Source organism: Pinus tabuliformis, chromosome X, assembly GCF_031772625.1.
Source record: "Pinus tabuliformis cultivar Carrire ecotype Pingquan chromosome X, CPIR1, whole genome shotgun sequence".
Lineage (NCBI taxonomy): Eukaryota > Viridiplantae > Streptophyta > Pinopsida > Pinales > Pinaceae > Pinus > Pinus tabuliformis.
Window position 1 is genome coordinate 310,347,827 of NC_142308.1, and position 11,987 is coordinate 310,359,813.

Below are 11,987 nucleotides of genomic sequence, written 5' to 3' on the forward strand. Positions count from 1 at the left end.
CTTGTGAGAGACCTTCTTCTCCTTCGCTATCCTTTCTCTTCTTCTTCTTTGAAATTCACACTTTTTGCTGGCCCCAGAAGCTGCAGATCGAACTTGTTGTGAGTTTATGACAAATGAGGTCGAGTTGCTGCCTTTATATAGTGATTTTGTGCATATTTTTAGGCTGACTTGTCTAGTTTGAGGTCGACTTCGTGGAGGAGGCCTAGAAGACCTAATTTACATTAAAATAATTTTCTTTCTTGACAAATAAATCCCAAGAAGGGTTCTTTACATTATGACATGGACAAGGACACTTGACATAAACCCTAGAAGTCTGCAATGGAGGCTTTGACCTATAAGCAAATGACCTAAGCATGAAACCCATGCTTTAATAAGTCAATTTTTTTAATAATAAAATTTCTATTTCTTTCTTTTGATAAATAAATTACATCATGACTCAAATACAATTATGAAGATCGACACTAGTTACATTCTTCAACACAACTGTACCATGCCAGTACCTCAACACATGAGCCACAATTACTTTTTGTTCACCCTGACTAGGTGCTCCCTTTGAAACTAAAATAGATCCTGCTGTAGCAATATGGCTACTCCCTCTGCCATTTAGCTTCTTTAGATTAGTTACCATGAAAGTGACCATGGATTGGTTGTCCATCATGCCAAATCTTGAAGGATCATGATAATATGCTTACCCGACTTTTGCCATACTTCTAGTTCTAAGAAGTAATGTATCCAACCAAGATCTTTCATCTCGAACTCAGAGATCAAATCCCTCGCACATTGAAGCTGAGCGTGAATGTTCCCTCTATCACAAAAGCAAATCCTCCTGCCACCGTTGCTCCCTCTGTCACGTGAGTCTTTTTGTTCCTGTTAGAAACAAATCATATAATAAAAAGATCAACCTTTTTCCATTAATCCAAGTATACCAAGTCCTATACAAAGTCTTTTGGAGTAAACTATTTTTCATAATCATTTCCCTCTTCTTGGGAGAATCCTTGTTTTGTACCTCTCTATGTTGCCATCTGCTGCATGCTTGATCTTGTAGATCCACTTGGAAGTCATCGCTGCCTTCTCTTTGACACAATTTCCTTCATCATGATATCCTTCAAGCTTGCTAGCCTATGTGGTCCCTCTGAACTAGGATCTCTTCCGGTCATGAGGTACAATTATAGATGTCAATACAATTTTCTCCCTCTAAATTGTTGATCTAGGAGAATCCTCTTGCCACAATCTTTGCTTTGTTACCAATGCTTTCATTTGCTACCAAAGCCTTGGCAATCTTTACGATATACTTGCAAATGCCATTAGGAAGCCATGGAAGAACGATTATAACCCAACAAAAGAAACAAAGACAAGAGACTATCTAATAGCAAAACAATAATAATCAAGAGAGATATAAAGTACTTATCTTTGAGGATTGAAGGGAATTTGTCAGCTCCCTCTTGATCCTTGCTTTCTTTGCAGAAATCATAGAAATCCATTTGCAAACTCGTCATCTTTTTCCTCGTCATCAGCCATGTTGCCTTTCCTTCCTTGCATGAGCTAGGGTTTCTTCATTCAGCGGAATCATCATCTTTCAATACTTTGGGTCTAGGGTTTTGTCCACAAACCCTAGGGCTTTCTTAATCATATCTTTCAAGATTTACCTAGGGTTTACAAACCCTAGGACTATCAGATTTTCCAAGAAGGTCTCATAGCACAAGTGTTATGACTCTTCTTCTCAGCTCCCTTTGTTTCTGGAGCAACTTTCTTGAATCAAATCAAATTGATCATTTCTCAAATACTTTGAAGGAAAACTCTGCCATATACTAATTTGTTCTAGCAACAGCTAGAATCAAGCAATGACTTCAGCAGCATATTTCATCTATCATAGTTACAATAGTACAATGCAAGTCATCCTTTTCATCTTTGACAAAAATCCTTAGTCATACAGGATATTTCCATAGTAGTACAAGGTATATAGCATTAGAGTCTGCAACTTCAAAACAATACTTCTGCTGATGAACACATATCTTACAGTATGATGCAACTCAGGTCCGTAGATACTAGAAAGACATCAATCCAAACGATCTCTTTCAGGTCCTAAGTTTATCAACTCTTTCAAGAATGAGAGAGCAAGACATCACATATTTTGATAAGGATTTTATTTGACCATATTTCCACAAGACTTATGGCAACATTTTCAGATCAGCCTTCTTTTAGCAAGTGTCTTGAACTTGACTTTATTAGTAACACTATTCTTGATTTTGCCTCTAGATGGCTTCTTAACCAGGATTCAACATAGTCCTTGGAGACTGTCCAAACAAGCCTAAACAAAAGTCCTTGTCTAGGCTTCAATTCGGCTTCATTCAGTCTCATACTCAGTCTTGGTTCCTTTTTCACTGTAAACTTTCGAATGCCCTTGACTTGATCATATCAAATTGAATATGTCGATCTTGATATCTCAGGAAACCTTGGAACTTCTTAGAATTTTGATCAGCTTCACCCATGCTACTGATTAGTGGATATATCTTCATTGGTTGTGAGGTAGTGACCTTACAACATCCTTTGTAAGGCTAGAAATCTGTCTCTTTCGTACTTGATATTCCAACATACTTCTTTTATGAATCCTCAACATATTGTTCATGTGTGCTTACATTAATGCCAATGATCCCCTTCTTCATTGCTTTGATGTTTAGAGAATAGACTTCAGCAAACCGTATTGACAGAGTGCTTGGAATTCTAGGATGTGATACTTGAAATGGTTCTTGAAAATATTTTACACGTATTAACCATGAAATGCAATTGCCATCCTATGTTGATTTTACAAGTACAATAAATACTAGCACTTATTTCTGAAACTAATAATTACTTCCAATGATATGGTGATTATCTTTAGCACTTCCAGTTAATCATTAAGCAGTAGGATAGTAGATGTCACAATGAAACAATAATACACAAACACGAGAATTACCCTGGGAAAACCCACTTGGGGAAGAAAACCCAGCAACCATTTCCTTAGAGAAATTATTCAATTCAACTAGAGATACAACTGATCTTTTCCAGTAAAAATAAGGTCAAACCTACCAGCAAGAAAACCATGGTCAAACCCGGTCAAACTATCTTCTCAACAAGTCAAAATGCTGCCCAATAGTCTCGGCCTGGTTTTCTCTGCTAGGGCCGAATTTTGGGCTTCTTCTGCACCCAGAAAAACTTGGACCTGCTGCCCAGATATGCCCAGAAACTCAGCCACATGTGCAAGGTCAATAGAGAGGTAATGTCCACACATGCAAGATCAATTTGAGAGAGAAGATGCTGGATAATTCTTCGTCCTTTTTCTCCTTTGCTCAGATGTAAAGTACTAGGGAAATTTTTCCCTAGGTTTTCTTTAGGTAACTAGGGTTTACAATAAAATTTGTTTCACTGTTCAAAGAACTAATCATTCCAGCATAGATTTAACCTTCCAGTAAACAGTACATCAACCATACAGAACAAGGCTACAAATTGATTATCCAATAATGCAACAGAAGTGATATGATCCCAATTCAACTGTTCAGTAAAATCCAACCAGCTCCAATGCAATTACAAACATATTGAAATTAATTCAAGATTCAACAACTACATAACTATTCACTGACTTCTATCAACTGTCCGAGCTATATTATTTTTGATTCTAACCAATGGAGACTGCCAATACAAGCTTCAGGATAAACCCTTATCCAGCTTTAGTGGCTATCCGCAAGGTGACTGTAACTCAGATTGGGAGTGCATATGATCTTAGGAAGATAGCGAAAATTCGAAGATTTTATGCGAAATCTCGGGTCTGTTCAAAATCTTGTTCTGTGTTAGCCTCAGGACCTTCGGCCAACTCCAAGTATCTGTCATACCTGTTACCTATACTCTTATACAACCTTGGGTGGCCACAGAATGATAAAATTGAACTCTGTCTTACTGATCAGCCTCAGAAAGGTGATGTTTTAGCTTAAGGAGGGCTTCGGTTTGCTTCCAATATTTATTCCTACTGCCATAGGGTGATTTGCAAGGGATTAGATCTTAGGATAGTTCAACCTTGTACGAGAATAGTTCACTGTCTCAGGACTATCTGTTCATAAATTTTGCATCAGAAATCTCATTTGCCTTAGGCTTAACTTGCTGCCTCAGGACTTCAAACTGATCATGAATTAACCTTAGAGATTTCTTCCAGCTTTAGCTGCTCTTTAGTTAGAGAATTCTCTGTGCCAGAACAAAAAAAGAAAAAGAAAACAGAACTAACTAGGGTGGAATCTTTCACCACTGAAATTAGTAGGGCAAAAGGGGTTTTAAAACCTTCAGAGCCTCAGGCTCAAAGAAAAACAGAGATAAATGATCCAATCCAATGATGATCCAATTGAATCCAACCCTCTTGTATTTATAAATTTCCTTGAGGGGATTTTTCTCCTTAATTAGTTGAGTGAGATTCACCTCAAGCCCCAACTTCGGGTAATTTTTCTCCAGCTGCCCCAAACTTGCCCAAACATTGTGTATTTTGGGGTTTCCCCCTTTATCGAGGACTATAGCCTACGGGGATTGATAGGCTACTTCGTCCCTTGGGCCAATTAATCCCTCAGGAATGTTACATCAGGTCAGAAGATACTTTGTGTGTGAGATCGAATGGTGCCAAGAGGAGGAGGTTGAATGCCATATATATAGAACTTCTTAGGAGGCTGATTGGGTGTCACAACAAGCTGGGCTGACTTGATCATTTGGAGGGCCGACTTGACTTTCTTGATGCCAAAATATTCAAATTCTTTCTTTTGAAAATGACATGATGAACATGTCTTGAATTTGGTATTACATATATATTTGAAGGACTAAATTATTAAATATGAAGACCGACCATAGCTAAAAAAATCCAAGACATTTTTGTTTAGAAGTTTGCTCGTTAAAGATGTAAATCACACACATAAAAAGCATTTGTTTAATTACATAGTTTAACCTTTTTGGGTCCATTGAATAAAAATATGTCTCTGTATTCCATCCCAAACTGTGCATGTTTTCTAATATTTTTGTTTTCAGTGTTTCCTTTTCCCTTATTTTCTCTTTTGGAATCTTGGGATATTATCATATTACTTGCATTTCCCTTTTGTTATATACTTTCCATTTCAGGTAAGTTGAGGTCTAAACTTTGTTTGGAGCTTGGATGTAAACGTGAGCATGATAATCATGAACAGTATATTCAATTTGTTAAATAATTCCCAACAGAATCAACAGATGGAAGACACTTGAAAACCAACGAGGATATTGATTATAATTCTATATGATTAGATTTGTTTCTGGTTTAGTAGTACTATATAAATTTTTCTTAAGCTGGGGTTTATTTGCACAGCATGTAGGGAATTTGTCTACAAAATTTGTATGCATCTATTTGATTACTGTTCTGCGGGAAAATACTGCTTTATATTAGCTGATATTCCTTAATAATGTGGTTTATAGGTATGAGTATAGATGGGCAGATGGTGTTCAAATCAAGAAACCGATAGAGGTATCAGCACCAAAGTATGTTGAATATCTTATGGACTGGATTGAAGTTCAGCTTGATGATGAATCTATTTTCCCCCAAAGGCTTGGTAACTGCTTTCTTCTTTATGGATTCCTTGTGAATTCTGTACATCTTGTTCATTTAATTCTGGTTTTGCAGTTCCCGTCTTATGCTATTTTTTTAATGTAGGCACCCCGTTTCCCCCAAACTTTAGGGATGTTGTTAAAACAATATTTAAACGTCTCTTCCGAGTCTATGCCCATATCTATCACTCACATTTTCAGAAGATTGTGAGTCTGAAGGAAGAAGCTCATCTCAATACTTGCTTCAAGCATTTTATTCTCTTCACATGTGTAAGTTTTATTGCTGCTCTTCTTTTCAATTTTTTTTTTTTCCAATACAGTTCAAGCTTTGATATTAGTAATGATGCATTCATGGCTTCTGTTCTGTCATCAATTTGAATAATGTAGAGAACTACTTTTTTCTTCCGAAGATCTAGTTTCAGTGTATTTTATTGTGTGTTCATAATTCAAATGGATTTTGTAGTTTGAATAATTTTGAAGGCATGCTTTCTTTCTCATGGAATATAATAGTGCACTATGTTTGGTTTCTTCTCTCCTAGGCTTATATTTCGTTTTTTAGTTTAGGTATAAATTTCTTCCCCCGTTTTTTTTACCATACGTTGAGAAAGAATTGTATTAAAGCCATTCTCTTGTGTCTATTCTGATCAGCAAGTTCATTTGAAATACATACATCATGATCTTATTATATAAGTCAGTGTTTTGAAATTTTAATAACAGATGATGTTGATGGTGAAGTCTTTTTCAAAAGCATTAGGAGCTAACCAACAGAAATTTCAGTGCTAGTTATGCTGAGATCTATGGAAGTGTTTGATCTTCTTTATCTTCTCTTGTTTTTCTCTCTAATTATTGTTAGTTTTATGAATAAATCTTATTAATCTTCTAGGGATTTCAGGGATTGTTGTACCTGCTTTCAAGTCTGATTCCTAGCGAAGTAGTTTGTGTGTGTGTTTGGGCACACATATAACTTCTTAATGCATAAATATTTCATAGTAGCCTTGATGAGAGTCGAGAAAACTTGATATGGATTATAGCTTTTGTTTCACTTGCCACTAGTATTAAGAATATAAAAAGAGCAAATATATAACTAACTTTCATTTTTGTACTCCTTGATGTCTATCAATTCATTTTTCAGCTGAAGCCAGTAGCACATTTGGAAACTAGTTTGAAAGACTCAGCTAATCCTTATTGGCAGTTTCCAAGCTATAGATCATGCTTTAGAGTAATTATCGTGTATTTTCATAAAAAAACTTGCAAGATTAAATTGACTGGATGAATGCAAGTTAGAAAATCATATTCATTGCCCTTTTATGTTCCACCTGTTGTTTGCCCAACTACAGGTTTATTGGTCCATAGTTTTTTGTGGTCTATATAAAGAGATACCTAATTTGTTTGATTTTACAGTTTTGTTCTTGCTATGTCCCTTTTCTCTCTTGCTTTCAAGTGGGAATTACTTACATCAATTTCTAACTTTCTTAAACTATCCTATATTTTATTTCACAGGAATTTAATTTGATTGAGAAAAAGGAGCTTGCACCCCTTCAGGAGCTGATAGATTCTATTCTTATTCCATATTAAATGAATAGAGGGACATTATAATAATAATTGCTGATAAATGCTCGAAAGTACCAGGGTTGGTATTTGCAAGTTATTATTCTCTCATTGTTAGACATGGGTGAACTTTGTGAGAAGTTCCAGATATCTTTGTGAGGTCTTTTAAGTTTGATCTATGTGATTCCAGCTTTTGTAAGAAACCCTTTAAATTCTTAATGTATGTGTGCCCATATGTAAAATTTGGATGAATAAAGTTGTTTTTTTCCCTTTTTTGTATATATCCAGAATGAAATATTTCAAAAAGTGTTCTGATTGAGAGGTATCAATTTTGAGCTCCAGCTAGAACAAAAAAAGTTCTTGTATTTTCTTGTATTTTTCCAGGACCAGGGATTTTGAAAAAAGATACCTGTGTTCCTTATTCTGAGCTTATTCCTTGACTCGAGAGAGTCCAGACTCAAAATCTAATCCAAATTTAACAAAATAGACTTTGGAGTCCCTTGAGTATGCAGTCCATTTTCCAGTCAAACATGAATGTCAGGGCCATGAATTTCCAATGGTCGATGCATCTGTGCTTATAAATTGTGTTTCTTCCTTGCAATGATTATTCTAGCGAAGGTCGTTTTTTAACATATTCTACGTTGCATGAATAAAAAAACACTATTTTCAGATTATATATTTTCTAAAGCACAAGTAAAAATGGAGTTGAACCGAAAAGTCAAAAGAGTCGAACCTACAGTATGAATTGGTGAAAGAATGAATTACTTAGTTTACATTCTTTACACTGCTTGTGTGTTAAATTAAATGTTTTAATTGTAGCACAAGGAAAATCATTGACTGTTGAATGTTTGTGGTTTCAACGATGCTAGTACTTTTCATACAATGTCTATTTGCAGTACACATCTGCTTGTTGCATCGAAATACTACTTTTGCTAAATGTGTTTATCATATATTACATCCAAACTTCAAATTTCGTTACCATGCCAGCAATCACTTTATTATGCTTATTGATTGTTGCACATTTATCTTATAACACGCCATGCATATGCATGGGCTTGTTTGTTTATGCGAGGCCTAGTTTATTTCATCTCAGTCTTTCTCATCTTTAGAAAACATGTTCTCATTTCATAATTAAAACTATATTCTATACAGTGGGATTCAACCAACTACCGCACAAAAATCACTATATAAAATATAGTGGGATTCAACCAACTACCTGCACAAAAATTGATCATGTGTCGCTCATTCTAAGCAGTCCACAATATGCTTAAATAATGTTGGCCTTCAAAACAATTTCAGTGACACTTCAAACAAAATAGAGTGCACAGCGTGCAATCCTATCATAACCAAAATGGATATTTGGGGTTATGCATGCTAAATAAAAACAAATAGTTAGTTCACATGCCAAAGTATATAACGGAACACTAAACACTATAATTTCTTTGTTGGATATAAGAAAAGCTGTGTGATGATCCTCAAGGTTCTAGGTTTTGAATACCACTCATTTCAACTCTAACGTTAAGAGGTTTATTTTAACAATCAGACCTTTATGAAGAAACAACTGCATTCATGGAAGAGCCTTTCATGCCTCGGGACTTTTCCTTCTTGCAAGCTTGTCCTATCTTAGTGTGTTGAGGGAGGTGATGTTAAAATTGGCAACTAGGGCCAACTTCCACCTTAGGACAACTCATATGATGGGGATGATTTTTGCATTGGATTCCTCTTTTCGAGAGGTACAATTTTGATATAAAGATCATCTCATTTTGACAAGTAGAAATAGAATTTTGAATTTATTCTTTTTCATGGACAAATTGTCAAGGTAGGCTCATGAAGACCAATTGATGTGTCTCCTCACCCTCAACGAAGTGTATAAATAGAAGTGACCCTTCTCTCATTTGGACATCATCTCATCTCATCACATCACCCTCTCTCTCCTCTCTTGGTTGGTTCGTACAACTTGAAGGCTCTCTACTTCGCATGTGTGGAAGAGGACAAATTTCTGGACTGGTTTTGGAGGCCGAAAATTTCAGAGATTAGGACATGTGTTGACCAGCATTGACTTGGAGTATTTGACCAACGTTGACTTTGTTTTGTGGGCAAAATTTAGATTTCTGCAGGTCGCATTCTTTGGCACAATTTCCGAGGTGTTTTGGCATTGTTTGATCGTGTTGATTGGTGCATTGACTTTTTGTTTTGACCGTAGAAATTACAACAAACTTTCACTGGGTTAACGAAGCAAGTTTTGGATTGACTTTGACTCCCTTGGCAAGTTTCATTCTTTTGCTATTGACCGAGCTCCTTGGAGGACATTTTGGGGCAAATTTGACCACTGTTGACTTTTTAGTTAGCGCTGCATTGATTGCTGATTTGGCAGAATTGTTTGGGCTTGTATTTCTGATATTTGTACTCTCTCTCTCTCTGTTGAACTATTGAATACTAATAAGAAGATTTGATCAAAGGGTTTCCCCACATTGGGGTTTGTCCCTGGCATCTGCCACATCTCGTCTCTTCTTGTCTTGGCTTGTCTTATGCATATGTTTTTATGTCTTATCTGCATTTACTATCAATGTGTATAAGTTAATGTGATTACTACTGAAGATAATTGGAAATTGTAATTGGGCTGATAAGGAACATTGAAGTAAATTGTGCTAAAAGCTTAGAACATACCATTGTTATCTAAAATTAACATGGTATCAAAAGTCAGGTAAAGACAAAGCCCAAACAAGAGTAAAGCAAAGCAGTCACTAAGGGACGCTGTTGGACAAGGACTTGGAACTAGTCCTAACGACGACTACATCTTTCTTCAAATCCGAGGACAAGCTTAAGGACAAATCCGACTATCATGCATGGAAGATGACTCTAGATTTGACATTGGAAGAAAATGATGCCATGGACTATGTCAAAGGAAGAATAACAAAGCCTCCTTCAAATGCATCTGCTCCTGCACAAACAAAGTACAAGGTAAGGTAAAAGCTAAGAAGATTATTGTTGATTCTATTCATAAGCCTTTCGTTGCCTATATTTCTGATTTGGAAACATCAAAGGAGATGTATGACAAGCTGATTAGGATGTTCAAAGTAAATAATGCAAATCAAGTTCTCTTTCTCAAGAACAAGTTGAAAGACATCAAGATGGATAGAGGAGAATCCATCCAATCCAATCCTACTTCATGAGGATTGTGGAGATAAAGAATGATCTCCTATCTATTGAAGAAGTCATTGGTGATAGAGAGCTTACTCTTATTGCACTTGGAGGCCTTACAAGAGATTGGGATGTGTTTAACACTACCATCCTCAACAATGATATGATTCTAGGATTTGATGAACTATTGGCCAGATGCATTCAAGAAGAAATAATGATGATGGAAAGAGACAAGCCCTAAAATGGAAACAATACTACTGCCTTCTTTGCTCATTCTAAGAGAAGGAACAATGCTGGTCCAAGGAGTCAAGGTTAAGGGTTCAAGCTGGGATTCAAAGAAGGAAGAAAAGGAAGATGCTTCAATTGTAATAGGTTTGGCCACTTCGCTAAAGAGTGTCCTCACAAGAAGGATACTCCAAGAGATGATGATAACAATAACGACAACTTCAAGGGCAATGACAATCAGAGGATCAACAAGTTCAATAACAAAGGAAAGAGGAATGCTCCCGCTGCTCAGATGCTTCAATTGTAACAGGTTTGGCCACTTTGCTAGAAAGTGTCCTCACAAGAAGGATACTCCAAGAGATGATGATAACAATAATGACAACTTCAAGGGCAATGTCAATCAAAGGATCAACATGTTCAATAACAAAGGAAAGAGGAGTGCTCCCGCTGCTCAAAATGGAAATGGCCGTCCTCCCAAGAAGTCGAGGAACTCTAGGTATGAAGAAGTTCATGTTGTAAAGAAAAAATAATTTTATCTTATTTCTACCCTCTCCATTGCCTCTCCTCCAGATACATTGGACCATTGGTTGATTAATAGTGAAAGAAGCTCTCTCAAACTTGGTTGGAAAGAAGACAAATATGGAGATTATACTTTGGGATAATGCCACTTATGCCGTGAAAGGAATTGGGACTGTTACTCTGTTTATTTGGGGTAGCATCGGATGTGCTCTAGCCATGAAATTTGGTGGAGAGGTTGGGGCACATGAGATCTCCAATACCCACAAAGGGTTTGGGCAGATTCTAAACTGATTAGGAGATATTAAAATAATTAATATTTTTAATGGAGTCCCTAAGTCTAAACTTAGGGAAAATAAAATATTAATGTGTATTAATATGAATCTGTGTTAGAATGGTCCAAAAAACATGGATCAAGCCAAATTTAATCTTAGCCATTGATTAGAGATTTAATCTCGGCCATTGAGATGTCAACAGAAAAAGTATAAGAGGAGGCTTGAGGGGCACTTGGAGAACACACTAAGGGAGACCAGTGAGTTCAATTTCTGGAGCGGGGTTTGCTGAGAAATTGAACCAGTGGTCTGGAGAGCAGTCAGGAGGCAGCAAGTACGGAACAGAGAGACGGGAGATCAACGCAAAAGAGGCAGACGCAGAGCCAGAGGAAGCCACGCAGAGGCAACAGAGACTGCGCAGAGCCAGAAGGGCCTGTGTCATCCATGTAGAGGCTGCAGGAGTGACGCAGAAGCCCAGAGAGGCTGCGTAGAGCCTCAATAGGCTGACGTAGAGGGTTTCAGGCTGACGCAGAAGGTTTCAGGCTGTAGTAGAGGACAATAGGGCCTATGCTGGGTTTTGGAAAGTGTTGGACGTTTGTCTATCTGTGTGTAAGCCAGTTTGGCACCCTGTTGTACAAGAAAATTGCTGAATAATAAAATCCTCCCTTGCTGCACCAGTTTTCCCACATTGGGTTTTTCCGGGGA

The 11,987-nt window shown here is 36.9% G+C and overlaps 1 protein-coding gene across 1 annotated transcript in view; it reads left to right on the top strand.

The window, feature by feature from the left end:
* Nucleotides 1-7,409, top strand: part of LOC149139658 (MOB kinase activator-like 1A) — a 114,643-nt gene extending 107,234 nt beyond the window's left edge. Inside the window, exons 5-7 of the mRNA XM_089450139.1 lie at nt 5,452-5,585; nt 5,687-5,850; nt 7,081-7,409. Coding sequence (XP_089306265.1) covers nt 5,452-5,585; nt 5,687-5,850; nt 7,081-7,155 — 373 coding nt within the window. The 3' untranslated portion in view covers nt 7,156-7,409. The remainder of the gene's footprint in view (nt 1-5,451; nt 5,586-5,686; nt 5,851-7,080) is intronic.
* Nucleotides 7,410-11,987: the final 4,578 nt, after the last annotated feature.